The sequence below is a fragment of the Epargyreus clarus genome, unplaced genomic scaffold (assembly GCF_041222505.1).
Source record: "Epargyreus clarus isolate Ecla_fem2 unplaced genomic scaffold, WU_Ecla_fem_2.2 ptg000010l, whole genome shotgun sequence".
Lineage (NCBI taxonomy): Eukaryota > Metazoa > Arthropoda > Insecta > Lepidoptera > Hesperiidae > Epargyreus > Epargyreus clarus.
In genome coordinates, this window is record NW_027332218.1 from 4494826 (window position 1) to 4513702 (window position 18877).

Genomic DNA, 18877 nt, shown 5'->3' on the forward strand with positions numbered 1-18877 from the left:
AAATCCTAAACAAATATCTGTGTACAAATAAGTAATCGTATTTTCATTTTTAATTCAAATTAAATATAATTTGCTAAATTCAATTTGCAATTAAATAAACGTATAATAACCTATTTCCATGATATTAAAACATGAAATAATTATTATTCAAGGCAGACTCCTTGAAATGTTAAAACCGATAACGTTGAATTTTCCTAAAAAGAAGAAAACCTATTTTATTTATGTTACACACACTACTTTACATCTTAAAAATCTTAATTTTTGTCTAAGTATCAAATAAAAACAAAGACGCGAGCAGACGTTGTATTACACAAATGTCACTCAATTCACAGCTAATCAAAACACGGATTGATCTCTAACACTGTTCATATCCGTTTCAGCTCAATTACCGGACAAAAATCACGAATCATTCGTGTTTTCAATCTATGACGATCGATCAAAGTAAGCGCTACTTAACCATTTGCGATCACGTTTTGTCTTATCTCAATAAATAATAATAAAATGGTTAATAAATACTTACTTATTGTTAATAAGAATACGTCTGACTTATATATGAGGCGACTATCTTAGTCTTCAGAAGTCTCAATGCTTTTTAATTGAACTTACGTATATGTCCATTGGTGGTAGTGACCACTTAGCATCAGATAGACTTCATTCGACCGGATCGTTTTCTACTTTAACTTAAAATATAAAATAAAAAATATACAATTTCCTTGTAGCATTCGGTTTAATTTACACCTTCCACTATTACGTTATTAATCTGTTGTAGTTATGACAACTTTCCGCAACTCCAAGGATGACGCTAGTAGTATTTCTGAATCACGCTATCGACGGTTTTTTGCCTTTTTATATACAAGTTCGGAACGGATTAAAATAGGAGCACGGCCGCTCCATAGACATGATTATATTTCTCCCTGGTTATATTGCTGCCGAAATATCTTCCAACGCTATCCTTTATGAATTGAACTAAATAGGTCAGAAAATGAACAGTTAGATAATTGAGTCACAAAAGTATTTTGGGGGTTTTAATATCTGTATTGAAAGTACCTTTAACTTTTATTAATATTTCCAAATCCGCTTGTCTTCATTTCCCTCACATATTTTCAAATACTTGCAACAGCCACATTATAATACCCACGATCTGCATGCGCGCGTCACGTCGAATCTTATTTGTTGCGAGTACACGCAAATCGGGATTGAAAGTCGCAATTCTCAACTTTGGCCCTCGCACCGCTTGAGAAAACCATGGATTTATATTGCGGTTCAATTGGAATACCGCTATAATTTTATAGGGAAAAGAGAGAGATTATTGTCCAACAGTTGCATTTGTCATTATGGTCATTCCTCTCTGAATGAAAAGGGTTGGATTATAGAGGTCATATGATGACTAATGATGGCTATGTCCTAGCATTTTGTTTCGGTACGGCAAATAATAATTAAATAATTTCAAAAACTCGTGTACAACAAGGCGCGTCCAAAAACACCCACAAATCGAATTTGCGGACTTCCAGAAGGTAAATTATATAAATTATAATAATAGGTATTAGAATAATATGGTAGATTATTACTATGTATATCACAAGAAAAAGTTTTGGACGACGACTTTATTTTATAAGTTTAATTTTATTATATATTTAATTATATTTTACTTCATTTTAAAATTTTAGATTAAGGACCTTTAGTTTACTTTACATAAAAACATTAAAGGTTGAATCCCCGAGGTCGAAATTAAACCACGAACTGCACTGCTTATATTTCGTTATATGAATGGAGAAAAACCATTTATTGTCTTGATTACTTAATCCAATACAGTTTACGCGTCCACGCGTTATTCCGGATTGGAAATGATCCACATAAGTGTAACACATTGTTTAATTAACACGTTTCCCAGGCGATGGTATCGCTGGCCAGACGATTTGTATCTGACTTAAAGAGCTATCACCATCTTTACTTACTACGAGGGTAATGTAGCGTTATCTGTACGAATAGTCTGTTACTTCTGTGATTGCAAAATGAATTGTGAATTTGGTTGGGGTTTTCGAGTTCATATTTCGTTTGGTATTTTTTTGTATAAGGTTGTATGGCTTTTAATGGTTATTTTTTACATTATTTTAGAAGAACGACTGATGTCAGGTAATAAATTAGACACTGAAAATATATAAGACTACACGAACCTAAAATATTTGAACTTTGTCGAACCGAGTAGATATCACTTCTGTGCCTGTCTGTGCTGTATTTTAGTTAGATTATAAGGATGAGATTCTAAAATAGATGGTTTAAATAAGACGGTTTAAATAGTGCCTAAGTATGTGTACCTAGATATCTATGTCTGATCTTAATATGAATTCTTATTTGAATATATATAATAATGTCCATACAATAGACTCATAAAAGACAGTGATCACTTAACATCAAGTGGTTTGTATGTTTTACTGCATATCTTTCTAAAAATTAAAATGCGGCCCAAATATTAATCTAAACAGAAATCAAAATTTAAACTACCCGCTACGGCTATACTCTACTGTATTACGATATGATGCTTTACTGTTTATTCCGATTTGTTCAGACCATTAACAGCATGAAACATATGGTATTTTCGTATGGAAATATCTACCAATGATTTGCATACGAATAAAACGTTGCCAGGCAACTAATCCAATCGTGTAGGTCATTCATGCGTGTACAAGTGGCTTATTGCTGTAATTCTAGTATTGAGTTACAAATAAATTCTCACTTCACACTTGCATCGGCAAGGCTCTGAAAGACGCGTATCAATGACATTCTTTATAATGTATAAAGTTTTAGGGATGTCGAAATCCGGCACTGACTTTTAGGGTCTCGTAGGTAGGTAAGTATATGTTCATTATATCAATAATATATTTTGTGATATACAATGGCACTTTACCTTGTATGATTATAAGAATGGTGTGGTAGTTGGTTCCAAAAATAAATATTTTTGAAATTAAAATCTTATAAAAAGTAGTTAATTAAGCCTTAGATCTTCTACTTACGAATGGCCGCCCTAAGACGAGATACGTAATAAAATCTAATTAAACTATGACTCATATTACATGCCATCACTACGTTGGTCGAATAGGTCTTATGTAAAAATAGGCCTACGACTAGTATTTTATCTTTATAAAAATATTTTTTTAAATAAAATTAGTAGCTAATTTCTCCAACAAGTAAAAGTGCAAGTAAAATAACTTCGTATAAGAGAATAATTTAAGTACTTGAATAGATACTTTAGTACTTGGCGATGTTATGAACTAATTTACAGAGTTAATATATTTCGAGTGACGTCACAAGAAAAGGGCACCTGAACCGAACATTAGCATAACGTGACAACAGCCGGCAGTCTGTATGATTTAATATTGAACTTCGCAACATTTAATTTGAATCATTTTAAAGGTTTAGCGGCCCTATGCTAATCTGTAGATTTTCTACTAACCTATGATTAATCTAGTTTTGATTTAAGGCTTTGAGGATGACGTGATATGCATTTTATTAAGGATTATCACTGATGGGTGGTAAATTGATATTGTAAATATGATAATAATAATTATGCTTAAGTATGATGGACATTTATGCAATATTAAAAGCATGCATGCATCAATAAAACATGCAGGCCTCCTTTGCTTCGTTTGCCATTTCGCAACTGCTGCCGGTAAACATCTACTATAATTAAAACGAAATGGTCGACCACATATATTGCTGGGATTAACACGTTAGCTGCGGAACGCGGCTTAAAACACCTCGTCCATGTCTGGTCGTTATAGCGGTAAGAAAAAACTTTAACTTCTCTGTGGTGCGAGAGGCATAACTTCCGTCTGGTTCAGTGTAGGAGAGTGATAACTATATGTTTGTGATGTGCTACTGATTCCTAGTTCTATGGTACACCAACCTAATGTCGGGTTTGTTAGACCTCGTACCGCACTGAACAAATAATAATGCTAACACAGTGCGGAACGAGGTTGGGAACGCCTCGTTTCCCCACGCACCTCGTACCGCACCCCACGCTAGCTTCACGTGGTTAGTGTTGTGCAACGCAGTCGAGTCTTTATGTTTAAAATTATCATGTCGAAACGTTGCCGAAAAAAGTTGATCATGGAGGAAGATGAAGAAAAACCGGTTGAAAAATCTGAGCCAGAATCAGAATACAGGAAGATATTTCAAAAACAGGTAAGTCACAAATATACTCTGTCTAGGTGAAAGTCCAGTAGTGAGACTTGGCAGGCTAGGCGTATATCCGTATAGTAAGAAATTACATTATAGATAATTACGTTTCCTGTTATGGTTCAAACAAAAGTTAAGTAGCTACATTATTGATATAGGAAACGTAGGCAAAATCGTTACCGAGTATTCCGATTACTCTTTACCCTAATCTACTCGCTCCTACTTTTCAGAATCCACTGCAAAGAAAGCACATCATCTCGATAAGGGTCCAAAGAAGAAGAGATGTGTCGGATGCTACGAAAAACTCCGCACATTCTTGACATGTCGTGAGGCAGACAAAAAAACCAAAAAAAAAATCTCACGGAATGCACTGTTTGCAAAAAACCTTATTGTCTGAAATGTTTCAATGAAAAACATCCATAACTTTTCCCCTTTTTGTATTCATTCTGTCCATAACGTTGATAAATAAAAACAATAAAATAAAATCGATATTTATTTTCCCATCACTAAATTATATGGAAACCTGCCATTTTTCAGTGCGGTCCGAGGTGCATTAGACCCACATTTTATTTTACCCATAGAATCTAAAGTAACGAATTTAACCAAGGGCGGTGGCAGATCTAGGTTAATCAACTCATTGTTAATAATAATCAAGACAAAAGCCGTCGATTTTGTCTTATTTGGCGCCAAAAAAAGGATTTTAGTCTCCTTCGGGCGGTGGGATTTAACACGCCTCGTGCCGCCACAATGTCGGATATAGGACGAGGTTTAAAACAACTCGTAACGCAGTAATGGAAAGTACAGAAAAATCTGTGCCGCAGGGAACGTGTTAAGGATAGCTTACGGACTTAGAAAATGGAGAATATACAATATACAGTGAAGCGTCACACAGCAGCGCTTACTACTGTTTTTGTAGGCTAAAAACGTATGTAGCGGTAGTACCTCCGGAGTGTAGTTTGAAGGTGGTAGAACCCTTAGTGGTTCGACTCCGGCATCACCATCGCCACACCTATTTCTGCTTTATAACAGCAGTGTTTAGGTGCTGCTGTGTTCCTTTTTGAAAGGTGTGACAAGGGAGACATACTTTTCCGAGGCGTTCCAGGTTAGTCCTAAGGGGTAGCGGCGCATCTGTGGCCGACATCAGGTAGGAATATCTAATCCTATCTGGGGTTGATTACATATGTCCATGGGCGGCAGTAGCCACTTACCATCAGGTGGACTGCATGCTCGTCTGCTACTCCTATATTATAAAAAAAATGTAACTACGGAGAGAATTATATATTTTAAACCGATCCCATAAAATCCAACTTAACAGAGATATGAGTATGTTGCTAACCTTGGGCGAAGTCGAAATGACTTTAAACATACTTCCCAAATTATAACACAGCAGCTCTATTGTTGCTCTTTAGAAATGGGGCGGAGTATCCGTATTTGAACTATGCACTGTTTCGTAACCTTCACAATTTCTATAATCAATTAAATTGTATTATTCTATTCCACGAAATAGTATTATAGTAATGCTGGTAAATATTGTTGATAGTATTGTTATTGTTTCAGACATTGTTGTGGCTATACTATTAACACTGTATTATTATATTTTTTGATTTTACTTCTAATTCTCTACGAGTAATATGTAGTGAAAAACTTAACGCCATTGAAAAGACATCAACGCGTTTACCTGCGTCCTACGCTCCTCTCTACGAGATGATAGCGCATACAGACTTCTACATAATGAAGTGATGCCATGTATTTATACAATAATATTTTTTGGGTTTAATAATCTTATGTAACACATCTATGTATTATAATCTGTAATGTACATATTTTTTATAATATAAATGTAGCAAATGATTAATGCTCTACATCTGATGATAAGTGGCTACTGCTACCCATGGACGTTTGTAATCGATCCTACATAAGGTTACGATAGCTAATCTTAATATATATAAATCAAAGGTGACTGACATAGTGATCTATCAACGCACAGCCCAAACCACTGGACGGATCGGGCTGAAATTTGGCATGCAGGTAGATGTTATGATGTAGGCATCCGCTAAGAAGGATTTTGATCAATTCTACCCCCAAGGGGATAAAATAGGGGACGAAAATATTACTTCGTAACGTAAAGTTTGTTTAAAGTTTGTTGCAATAAAGATATATCTTCGTAACGCGAGCGAAGCTGCGGGCAAAAGCTCGTATTAAGATAAATCACCACATCATTAAAATGGATATAGCGGTGCTATTATTAAGTGGAAATAAGTGTGACAATGGTGACTCTAAAGCCGAACCACAATGTGTCCATCCATCTTTAATGTATTAATAATAATAATTTAGATAATTATTTTTATTTTATTTTACTTAATACCAACACTATAATAGTATCAACATTATTATCGTATATCTGTTACCCTTCATCATCAACCCATTACTGTCCCACTGCTGGGCACGGGTCTCCCCACAGAATGAAAAAGATTAGGCCATAGTCCACCGCGATGACCAAGTGCGTATTGGTAGACTTCACATACCTTTTTGATATTTTTTTATAAATCTCTCAGGTGTGCAGGTTTCCTCACGATGTTTTCCTTCACCGTTTAAGCAAGTGATAATTATTTTTCAATACGCACATAAATTTGAACATCAGAAGTGCGTGCCTGGAATTTGAACCTCGGACCCCTCGATCGAGAGGCCGCGTTTCTTAACCACTAGGCTATCACTGCTGTATCTGTTAGCCTTAGTTCTGACAAAACAATGAGTTGATTTAATCCACTTCATCAAATGTATTTAGATTATATCTTATCTTGACATTTCTTTATCCCTGCTTTTAGCACCTACCTGTCCTGTCAAATTAAGATTAGCAGCTTTGACCTTTTGTTTTTAAAGGAATTATGCTTTTAATAAAGCATTTCAACACATTGTAATTGAACAGGATTACCTACCGACTGAATAACAATAACAATTGAACAATAGATCAATATCTGGTGTGTCGTTTTTACAAAGTTACAGCACTCACACGGTAACAATTACGGCTCAATAGTCATTGCCACTTTCGGTATGTGACTGTAATCTTTGTAGGCAATGAACTTAAATTATGTGAAATTAGTCTATCCGTAATAGGTATTTTGCTCGTGATAATAACTTGTTGTTTACTCAGTTTTTCTGTGAGGTAATAGTAGTTTTCACCGCTAAATGCTACCTTGAGTCTTGTATAAGCGAGCATCTAACCATAGTAAATTTTACTAGGATCTAACCGCTCGATTATTTTATGTTGTCACCGATTAATTATACATTTTTAGGTATGATCGAAATTCCAGTAACTATATTCTAGGGTTCCGTACCCAAAGGGTTCCGCAGATCGGTTTGGCAGGCAAGGTGGGTAATTTAATTACTTTTGAAAAATAAGTCGTTAGGCGAGGCCTGTGTATATGTACCACATAGTAAGGGGATGACTTTTACAATAGGATTTCCGACTTATCTTTCAGAGTTAGCAAAGCATTTGTTGCCGACTAGATCAGGCAGGACCTCAATCCTATCTAGGATTGATTATAGATATCCACTTATCATCAAATGGACAGCATGCTCCTTCGCCATTTCTATAATCTGTATAATATGTATGACTTGTATGTACATATAATATAAATATAAAATCAATATAAAATTCACTTAAAGATTTCCCTTAGAACAGGAAATCGTAAGTGAACACAGACAAGAATATTACCTATAAATTGTAATACTTTGACTTAAAGTACGAGTAAATACGAGTAAGTACGAGTAAATACAAGATGTTTCTTAACACCTTCTTAATAATTCGACGTAAATCGAAACAACTTAAGTGGAAGACTGTCTGTACTTGAATCATTTTAAAACTCCTGCATCCCATGTCTAAGAAACATCAAAATTAATGGATTGTATAGCCATCATTCAGGTTACAGTGCCTATGTTATATAACTTATTTCCTAAATAACGACGTTGCCTAGACACAGTTTGTCTAATCACGCATTTTTTCATGTAATCTACGTTCTTTCACAACGTAATCTCTAGCTGTACAGACAGGGCCGGATTTAGAGGCCGTATTTTCAAAAATGTGTTCCTTGTTGACAAAAAATATTTCAACAGTGCAATAAAATTATTTTAATAGAGAAGTAACTTAGAGAAAGTAACTTAGTTAATGAAAGAAACGTCGGTAAAATGCGAATTACGACGGTTTGGAAAAAAACGTAAAATTTGCTGGCACATCGAAATTGGAATATTTTTTAACATTACTGCGGGGGACACTCTCTTAAGGAAGCCCCAGGGCACCTACAGTCCCAAGTCCGGCCCTGTGTACAGTTGTAAACAAATAGCCACAATAGTACGCAATTTTCGTCACGTCGCGAATATTACGGCTCACCTATGACACTGGACCATCTCTATCTTAGAAAACGTGGTATTCGACCATTATTTGTGCGTTTTGTACTATTCTTATGTAATTAAGAGTAGTCGGGTCATTTGGAGGAGTATGACAGCTTGGAGATAAGGCTTCCAAGGTCAATCTATTCTTATTTACGCAAATAACTAAATGTAAAGTGTAATTTAAGGAGTTATCTTTAAACTCATATAGATAAATCCAAGATTATCACGGAACCCATTACTGTCCTACTGTTTGATGTATTATCCCTCAGAATGTGATAGATCGAGGCCAAGCAACAAATCACGCTAGCTGGTGTGGATTGGTAGTTCAGAACTTTTTGATAACTTTTCTAATTGAAGATAGGCACGTCCAATTCATAGCCTGTTTTACCCTATATTTGTGTAGTGATAGCATAGTCGCTGAGACTCGGTCGTTTTACTAGAGGGTAAAGATTTGGATCCTAAGCACATACAGTTATGTTCATAATTGTCATTTATTGTAATCCTATATACCCGAGAGTTTTTTAACAATGCACTTGGCCAGTGCGGTGGTCTACGGTGTAAATCCCTTTCAAAGAAGAACTAGTCCAACAGTGGGACAGTGAGGGGTTGACGACGACAACCTTAGTTTCCGTGTAAATAAATTTGTTACTCTTTTGAATATGAAAGAAACGAAATTTGAACATGGTATAAAAATACTTTGAACTCTGATCTCGCATAATTAGCTTAATAAGTAGGTACTGCTGAAACAATCAGTCTGTGCCACGTTCTGTTAGCACATACTACATTGGACGGCGTTATCGTGTTATCAGTGCCTTTCATAATCTCATTAACTTTTCTGTTTTTATGTACCGTCTATCTGTAATGTGACTGTCAACAGATTTTATTATTTTTGTTCTAAACAGAGCAATACCCTATCGTAATTATACTATTTCTTTGTGTGATATCTATAATATATTTCTTTGTGTATGATATTTTCTTATGATAGGAGTAGCAAACGACCAATCAGTCCATCTGGTGTTAAGTGGCAACTGCCGACCATAGACATTTATAATTAACCCCAGATAAGATTAGAATCCTACGTAGGTCGGTCAAAGATGCGTTGTTAGCCTTCGCGCTGTGAGGAGTAAGTTGGAACGACTCGGGTAACTTTTACAAGTGACTAGCTGATCCGACAAACTTCGTACCGCCTCAGAATCTATTTATGAAATATATTTCATATTTACTCAACTTTTCACCCTTTCCTGGACTTTCACAAATAATTTAAAACCAAAATTGGCCAAATCGGTCCAGCGACACCCGAGTTTTAGCGAGACTAATGAACAGGAAGTGATTCTTATATATATAGATATATATGGGTATGATATGTTTGCTATGAAAATCTGGTTTGTCTGGCAAGAACGGGACATGCAATCCAGTGGATATCAGTGGTCACTGTTGCCCATAGACATCTCACTCACTTAGTCACAGGTTTAAGTCAGCCACAGACGCATCGTCGCCCCAGAGGACTTAGTTGGAAGACCTAGAGTAGACAACTAAAAATTCTGCAGGACTTAAGACTGTTGTAAAATAGAAATACATGTGGCGGTGGAACCACGAAAAATTGTCTGCCGCCTTTAGAATTATACGGACTTTCTGATAAACATTCCGTACCTGTGGACGGTCATATACCTTACATGAACAAGGTCATCCCAGTCATTAGATGGCCTGATCTTCACTGTCCCAAGGCTATCGGCATACGCATTGTTGTTGAACTGTTTTTAAATGCTTGTGAATTATTCAAAGATTCTCAGTTGTCGTAACATGCGGTCGCGACGTAGCTCAATGACGGCTGACATGCTTTGAACTCGGTTTTGATAAGTTGAAATAAAATACTGTAGAAATAAACTCTTTTTGGGCTCCTAAATTCTTCTAGGTTTCCTTTTTATAGGTTCTAGGCATAAATACCACTACCTACATGATGTAGTTGAACTAAATAAATAAAGAAACACTATCTACACTCACAGCCCCACACTAGGATTCCCTGTGTCGTGGGTGCCGTGCCACACATAGACGAATATACAAACACCCAGACCCAAAAACAGAAACAGAAATCTAAATCATCATTCAGATATCTGTCTAGCTAGGGATCGAATCCGAGAGACCCTTTTCGCATCAGACCGGTATTGTGACCGCTCCGCGACGCAGGTCGTCATTAAGACGAGAACCTTTAAGTTTAATCTTAAAGATTTAACCCGAACGGGGATCGAACCCGAAAATTTAGAGGAGACACACGCAATACACGGTTATACACGCAAGTCTTAAATAACTATTCCTATTACTAGGTATTCGAATTAACTAACCATGAACATTGTTTCAGCTGTCTCAAAATTTACTTTTATGTTTCACAATTCTGTAAGCAAATCCACATATAAAATCCTCTAATAATAATTCATAATCATGGAGCATACATGCAGATCATATCATATAAATTATAACTTGATGCGATAATTTCGAAACCGAGCAAATGCGACTCGAACCTAATAAGACTAAAGAAATCATTTTATCAGTAGATACAATAAGTGCTCTTACAAACTCCATGTCAAGAAAATGTACTAATTTGTTCCTAACACAACAATAATATTTTTTCGTATAGAATATTCAAATCTAATCCTTAATTCCGTACCGTTAAAGTAAACTCAATTGATTTTTATCAGCTGTTCTGAAGTTACCTTGCAAAATACTGCAATGACATCGAGTACATCTCGTAAACTTTTACGACGGATAACGAGGCACTAATATGCGAGTATTGAAGCAGATTTATTGTTTTAAGGTATCGTAGCTAAAAGGCAAAACCCCAAAGACATTCCAATAGAAGCGATAGATCGGATATGAGGAGGGAAAGTTATCAATGAGTAAATACAAATTGGTAATAAGTTGTTCTGAAGTATATGTATAACAACCCGAGATAGTGTCCATGTGAAGCGGAATGCGTTTTAGTATGATAACTTGATGGTGTCCGCTCTATAGCCCTATATTTTCTCGTTCAATTTAAAGCTATTCGAGTCTTTATTAGATTATCTAGACTTAAGTGTAATACATTTTTAAAAAAGCACGTTAATTTACATATAGAAAATAGTACATTACAATACGAGGACGAAAAATTTTTTTCTGACAAGTGTGAGTTTGCAGGCCGAGCCGCAGGCGAGGACTGCAATCACACGAGTCAGAAAAACATTTTTCGTCCGCGTGTTGTATAAAATTTTATATTACGGGGTCGGAAATGGGGGTTTTGCGCACGCGAAGCGTGCGTAAAACGTCAATTTACGCACGCCGTGATATAAATATATTTTGTTTACCTGACGTGTTTATGTTAATATAAGCGATGCCTGTATCCACACTGCGAACGAAAACGACGGCTTGATTTTTATAGAGACGTGGATTAAACGTGTACGGATGATATGACCATTATCAAATCATTAAACCTTTACATACATTCATATCCCTGTTATTCAACCAGCGTGGTGAAGTATATTCTTAGGTTCAATTTACATTGCCGTGGAATGGAATGGAACGGAAGCGTCAATTTCGCCTCATTGCGCATAAAAGCGCGAGAATTTGCGAGACTTCGCGAGAATGCTGGAAGATTCTCGCGTTTGAGCCTCGAGAGACGTTCAGTTGTTAGTCTAGATCGTCGACTTGACAGGAATGGTTGACTTGGATCTTATTTTCATATCACTTATTTGTGAGGCAGAAGAAGAAGAGATTAACACTGGGAAGTGCTTGACACTGCACTTGTGCATTACCGACCGAACGACTGCCCCTTCCGTCCCTACCCGCCACTTCCCGCGGATTCCACAGACGGCGCCGACAGTTGTTGAGGGACTTCTCGAGAATGCGCGAGGATTCCCCGGAAGACGCGCAACCTTTTTTTTGTCACGTATTTAGTTTGTACGCGACACGATTGACATAAAGTTCATTATGCTATGCAGAATTTGTTTGCAAAAATTAGCTTCCATTCCATTACGCGGCAATGTAAATTGGGCCTTAATCGCCTCCATAAAGACATATCAAGCAGTAAAATGATAAACATGATTTAATAAGTCGTAAAATAAAACACATTAATTTATTTTCGTAAAAAATTTAATAGTTGAGTCAAAGGTAAATTCATAAGTGTTACTAGTAACGAGAAAATATACATAAACGTCATTTTGCCGCAAGAATACATTTCATTGGTAATATATTCACGAATTATTTTTATGTTACTATATTTATCTATTAGTCACATTCTAAATAATTAGAAAAGTAACAAATTTATTTATAAGGAAGCCAAATTTCGTATATTCAATAAACATTCCGATGCGATTATTGCTAAAAATACATGTTTAATTGCAATTAAATATCAACATTATTATATTAACATAGTATAGCTTATATCTAAGGGGATATCCTAGATTGTGGTAAGGCATTGCTTAAAAATAATTAATATACTTGATTATTCAAGACATTCATCCCTTGACTAACGTTCTAATTATTTAAAACATTCTTTCTAAAATATTTCTCCATTCACATCATTTAAAGTATTCACCCTTATGACCGAACAAGAGATTCGAAACGTCGAAATTGCATTATATTCCTACTTCTGCTAATATTAGCACCACTAACGTGTGTCATAATGTTAAAGTTAGGTGGGAAAAGTGCCAAAACAGATAAAAAATATTCAAATGACACGTCAAAAATCGTATGTTTGATATAACATACTATGACCCATCGTCTAACAATTACTTTTATTTGATTAGTGAACATTAATTGTAGACATAAGTTTTGCTTTGCTATTGTCTATGGTTAGATTACAGACCATAATAAAATGTCAAATAAATACTCGTATGTACGAAAAATCGCAGATAAAAAATACAACATATTTATTTATGTCAATGTCAACGAGTATATGAACCGTGATGAGGTAATATAATCGAGTTTATATATATTAAATTCCTCATTTACTATGGCGTTACTATGTAGTCATAAAAGGATTAAAACTGATACAATTAACTAGCTAAGCACTAGTTTAAAATGTGTATTTAACAATACATTTTGTAAAAATCAGAAAAAAATATTAGTTTCAATATAATTATTAATAATCATGGAATTTACATGAGGTTCCTTTCTTCTAAGAAGCAAGTTGTATAATAATGGAAATGTATAAGAGTTCTAGAATTCCGATTATTTTTGACAGCTTTGTTTTTGGCGATATTTTATTCAAATCCATCACGTGTTGTAAGGAGGAGGGTCGCTAACACTTTTGTTCCTATAAGACGCACAACTTGTTATCTAAATTGAGTAAGAGTCATTACATGCACATTATGAATAGAACAATACCAATGTCTTTTAAACTCATGTAATGACATCAAATTGACTATAGTATGACCATAAACAAAATAACCAAATACGACTCCTAACATAAAACATACACTTATATTTGTTAAATGTATCTTATAAAATGTCGCGCTGTTTTTAGCGAACAGTCGAAAAGCTTCGGTATGAAGATATACAACCCATTAAGAGTCTATTCGGTTACTTCGTCGAAAAATGGCAACCCTCCCCCATAAACAATGATCTAGTTACATTTGTTTTCAGAAGTGGTCAACCTTGACCGCGACGGTGTTGAGGGTGGTGGTCGCGGGCAGGTGTATCTGGTCCCAGTCGGTGCTGAGGTGGGCCTCGGTGTCCGTGGCCTTGATGGTGAGGCCGAGCGAGGGCACGGCGTTGGCGCAGTGCGGCAGCCGCAGCGTCACCGGCCGCAGGAACACCAGCCCCTGCGGCCCGCACATCACTAGTGGGGAGAGCATCGCCTCACCTGCGTTTAAAGTACGACTTAGTGATGGGTATGGACATTTTTGTAGAGGGCATTCAATTTAAATTAAACGCATTCGAATTTTTAAAATGATGCATTATGGTTGACAAGATTATTTATTTTAAAAATATTGAACATTTGAAAATATATGTTACCAATATTGTCGATAATATTTTTAAAAAAGCTTTTCAGGAAAATATAGACAATATAAAATGTGATTTAAATAACTGAATAATTTTGAGCATTAATAAAATGTATTTATCTTACTTCTCATTAATAAACACTGATTTATCAAAAAAATCTTTAAAAGTTTCAAATATAAACATAGATCTAATTATTCTTTACACTAAAAAAAATATGCTTATAAAATTGATTATAATAAAAATCAAGCATACAACTATTTGGGTGCAAAACAGTAGATATATAAAAAAAAGAATAAAATAAAAAGTCAGGGAATTACGACATTGAATTCAACACACAAACACAAATCGCAACACGTTAATTGCATAATGTTATACAAGCAAAGCGGTGATTAAGAGCCAAAGAACAAACCAGCACCAAATGAGAATAAAACGGCTATCAATGTACTAAATTTTAACATAACGCACGAAATCGATAAAGAAAAAACTGAAAATAACGTTGATTAAGGAATTGAAGGCTACAAGAATGGAGATGAGAAACGACACATCGCTGCACATAATTTACAGTGCACAAAAACTGTTAATTGTGTTAAACATACGATCACACGGTCGGTTGAATGTAGCAGAGGCGTTGTAGACGTCTTCTTTCCTCTATCTCTAAGTACGAGTGTATTGTGTGGAGGAAACTGCGCAAATATAAACATAAAAACATCATAAAGTGCCGCTTGTTAGTAATAATGCTACTAATGAAAGGTGACGTGAATTTTGGTGACTTTCGTGGAGGATTTAATGATGATCGTGATATGATTCGTGCTAGTGATCAAATGAACAAAAATATTGCTAAACTACTAATGTCTAATGCAGTGAAATCTGTTGGAATTGTTCGTAATAAAACAACATATGTATAACTAATAGAACTACATAAGAATACAACATCTACTACAGACCATCTTGCTATACAAGAACACAAAACACGAATTTCATGCCATACATAAATCATGCAGTAAATTCATATACAATAAACCATAGACATAAAGAAATCCAAAACACTTGAAATAATGTACATCACAACAAACATTCGAGTGTCAAAAATTCCCATTGCTCGCATGTACCTATATTTTGTAATCCCAATCCATTCGCAAACGTTAATTGCCAATTAGTAAGTGCAGTCTACAGTCTACTGGTGGCGTGCTTCGTTATAAAAGCATTACCGTTGTCCATATCGATCGGAGGTCCCCCCACGCGCTGGCTTAGCCTCGGGTCTGACACCGTAAAGTAGATCTTTTGCTTGATTCCCGGAGCGATCGCTTTCGGAGGAATGATTAAAGATACGCCCCATTGCCTGTCTTCTAACACACCGCCTTCGCTATCAAATATCCCCCAAGTAGTATGCGGACTTTCAGGCTCAACTTCAGGTTTGGTCTCGCCTTCTTTCGGTTCTGAAGGCACTTGAACAACAGTCGTATCGTTATTTATAATTGTAGTCTCGTTCCTACTTCCTGACATGTTATCTGAATTGTCTTGACTATTTTCTGGGCTTTTCTCTACTATCTTCTCACAAAATGTAACTGTCCTATTAGGTTTAGCTCGCTCTTGTAAGTCTTGCGATGTGTACGGCGTACTTTGTGGTTTATTCTCAAAGTTCATACTACATTCAGATGCATAATGGGTTTCCATTGACGTAGTAGATTCATAAGGCACTGGCGAAGATGTGGCTTTTAAAACGTTAGATATATGATCTCCTTTACCGTGTAACCTCGGAGCGTACATCGGTTCGCCCTTCAGAACGGCACTCTCTAAAGTTCTTTTAGATTTTTCTTTTTCAGCTTCAATCTTTGATTGATCTGTAAGCCTTAATTTAGAAAAGTCGATTTCTTGGAATTTTTCGAATTCTGTACTTCCTTGTGCTTCAGCCTTTGTTTGGTACACAGGCTCACGTCGAGACAAATGATTTGCATCGCTTAGCTCATATGGACTGCTTCTAGCACTGCTGTCTTGAACAAGAGGTAATAACGATGGATCTTTCGTCTCCTGATGTGATTCATATATGACACTGTCTTTTAATTCTCGTTTAGAAACATAGAGCGGTTCTCTTACTTTCGCAGAATCACTTTCATTAGCTTCTTTCCTGGTTTGATAGATCATTTCTTTCTTAGCTTGGTTTCTCTGCCTTATGATTTCCAACTTTTCTTCTAATTTAGCACCATAAGTGGAATCTTTGTTGGCTAGCAAGGCAGCTTTCTGTGAAAGAATCTCCTGTTTCGATACGTATGTACATTCTGCTGAAGCAGGTCTGACCGGCTGTGTTATATCGGCCATATCTGCGCGACTACCATACTGATTGTCAGAACAACTTGATTTAACTTCGGAGCGGGTGCTGTATAAAGAATCAGTGCCTATCCTCGCCATCATTTCAGTTCTACTTGAATAGGGAGGTTCGCTCATACATTTACTCATCGGCGAGACTCTTCCTGGATAATTAACTGGTGTTTGTAACCTCCTGTCAGGTCTTACAGCATACGTACTATCTGACCAAGACGTGCCTTGTGGTGGCTCATACGTTCTTTTACCGTAAAGAGGTTCTTTTGAATTTAAAGAATTCTCCATTCTCTGCTTTAGCATATCTTCTTTCGTATTATATGGTGATTCGGAGAATCTTTGACGCAACATTTCTTCTTTAGTCGCGTACGGACTCTCCGGGGTCATTCTTTGTCTTAACATCTGCTCTTTGCTGGAATAGGGAGACTCGCTGTATAGCGGTTCAGATTGTTTAGTTACATCTTGTTTTAAAGCGTACGGGTTTTCTGTAACCTCACTTCTGGAGGCGTACGGATTTTCCCGCATCACCTCAGCTCTTGTTGCGTACGGCGGATCTAGAATTGGCATCGCTACGGTCTCGCGGTTTCCATAAGGATTCTCAAAACTTTGGTTTAATACTTCTGATCTTGTGGCATAAGGGTTTTCACTTGAGGTATCGTACAGAGACGCATACGTTCTTCTCGGTTTAGGGATGGGGTCGTACACTAAGTGCTCTTTACTTTGGTACACTGGCTCTGGAGGTAGTGGTTGAGTGGGGTAAAACGGTTCATGTTTAGTCTGCTGCTGTCTTTGGTAGATCGGGTCTATTTTGGTAATCATATTAAAGCTGGGTGTCTGGCCGTATATGCCTCGTCTATTATACTCTATGAGCGAATTCTGTCTACGTAGTAACGGGGTAACTTTGGGTTCAGTTTCTATTTCACACATGGAATTCTGTCGTCTTAAGTTTCTAGTAGTGGGTTTGGCTTCGTAGTCTCTAACTGTACATATGGAGCCGTTTCTGTCGTCACAGAATGAGCTCTGTCGTTTGAGGATCGGTTTTAGGACCGGTTTCTCGCACGACGACGAGTTGCTGCGTTGCAGCATTTGGTTTCTTATCTGCGTGTTCCTCATGTGGACGGTCATGTCGCTGAGGTCAGATTTCTCCCGCCTCAACATCGGCATCTGGTTCGCGTATCTCTGTTGCATGTCACTATCGCACAGTGACTTCTGCCGAGATACCTTTTGCGAGTTTTTCGTTTTCGATCGGAACAAGTCTAGGACGGCGTTTTTAATGAACGACGGCTTTTTGGACAATTTCTTTTTGGTTTTTGGCGAGAACGTTTCGTCGGGCTCCACGCTGGAGTTCATGGCGTCCGACGAGCTGCGGAAACCCACAACCAAACACCCACTTAGTTACTCAATGATGAATACATGGACATTTCAGATCATTCAATGCTTTTAATATTATTTCCAAAAATCAATAAATATTTTTATGTACTAAACTAATATTGAAAATTCTGAAATGTCCTGAACGGTAATGATAAATTTTCAGGAGATGAATTTCGTGATTCTGTGAAAGCATATTGAAATAAATGTCCCAAAAGAGTGATTACAGGAAGACTGAAATAATTTCTTGAAAATGTAGAATTTATTGGGAATTTGATAAAACCTGTTAGATTCAATGTAGATGATAATGATAATAAGAACGACGATGGTTGACTTAAATGTAAGAGATTCATAAAAGGAAAGAAAGAGAGGTTCAAGAAGGAAAGAGATGGACAACTTAATTCGATATGCTTTTATGAAATCAACAAGTTGCACTAAAATGCATACACGCACTGCCAATTGTATCGAATGCAAACTAAATACTTTAACATAATGTTATTAAATAACAACGAATCGACAGACTCACGCCCAGATACAGATATGTTACATAATATATAAGGTATTTATAAACTGTATACCACATACAATACCAACTAATACTGTGGCCCGACAAGACATGTTAGTCGACTGTGAAGCGATCGGTGTTTGCATGTTA

At 36.4% G+C, this 18877-nt stretch overlaps 1 protein-coding gene across 14 annotated transcripts in view; it reads right to left on the reverse strand.

Annotated features, from left to right (window-relative positions):
- Window positions 1-14127: 14127 nt before the first annotated feature.
- Window positions 14128-18877, reverse strand: part of pyd (zonula occludens-like protein polychaetoid) — a 157725-nt gene continuing 152975 nt past the window's right edge. For 10 of the 14 annotated variants that reach the window (XM_073077153.1, XM_073077152.1, XM_073077151.1 and 7 more), the window contains 2 exons: window positions 15747-18217; window positions 14128-14398 (listed from right to left, as the gene is read on the reverse strand). In XM_073077153.1, coding sequence (XP_072933254.1) covers window positions 14175-14398; window positions 15747-18217 — 2695 coding nt within the window. In that variant the 3' untranslated portion in view covers window positions 14128-14174. Of the gene's footprint in view, window positions 14399-14749; window positions 15222-15746; window positions 18218-18877 lie in introns of those variants that run through there. The other 4 variants (XR_012102657.1, XM_073077162.1, XM_073077156.1 and 1 more) reach the window with 4 other exon arrangements.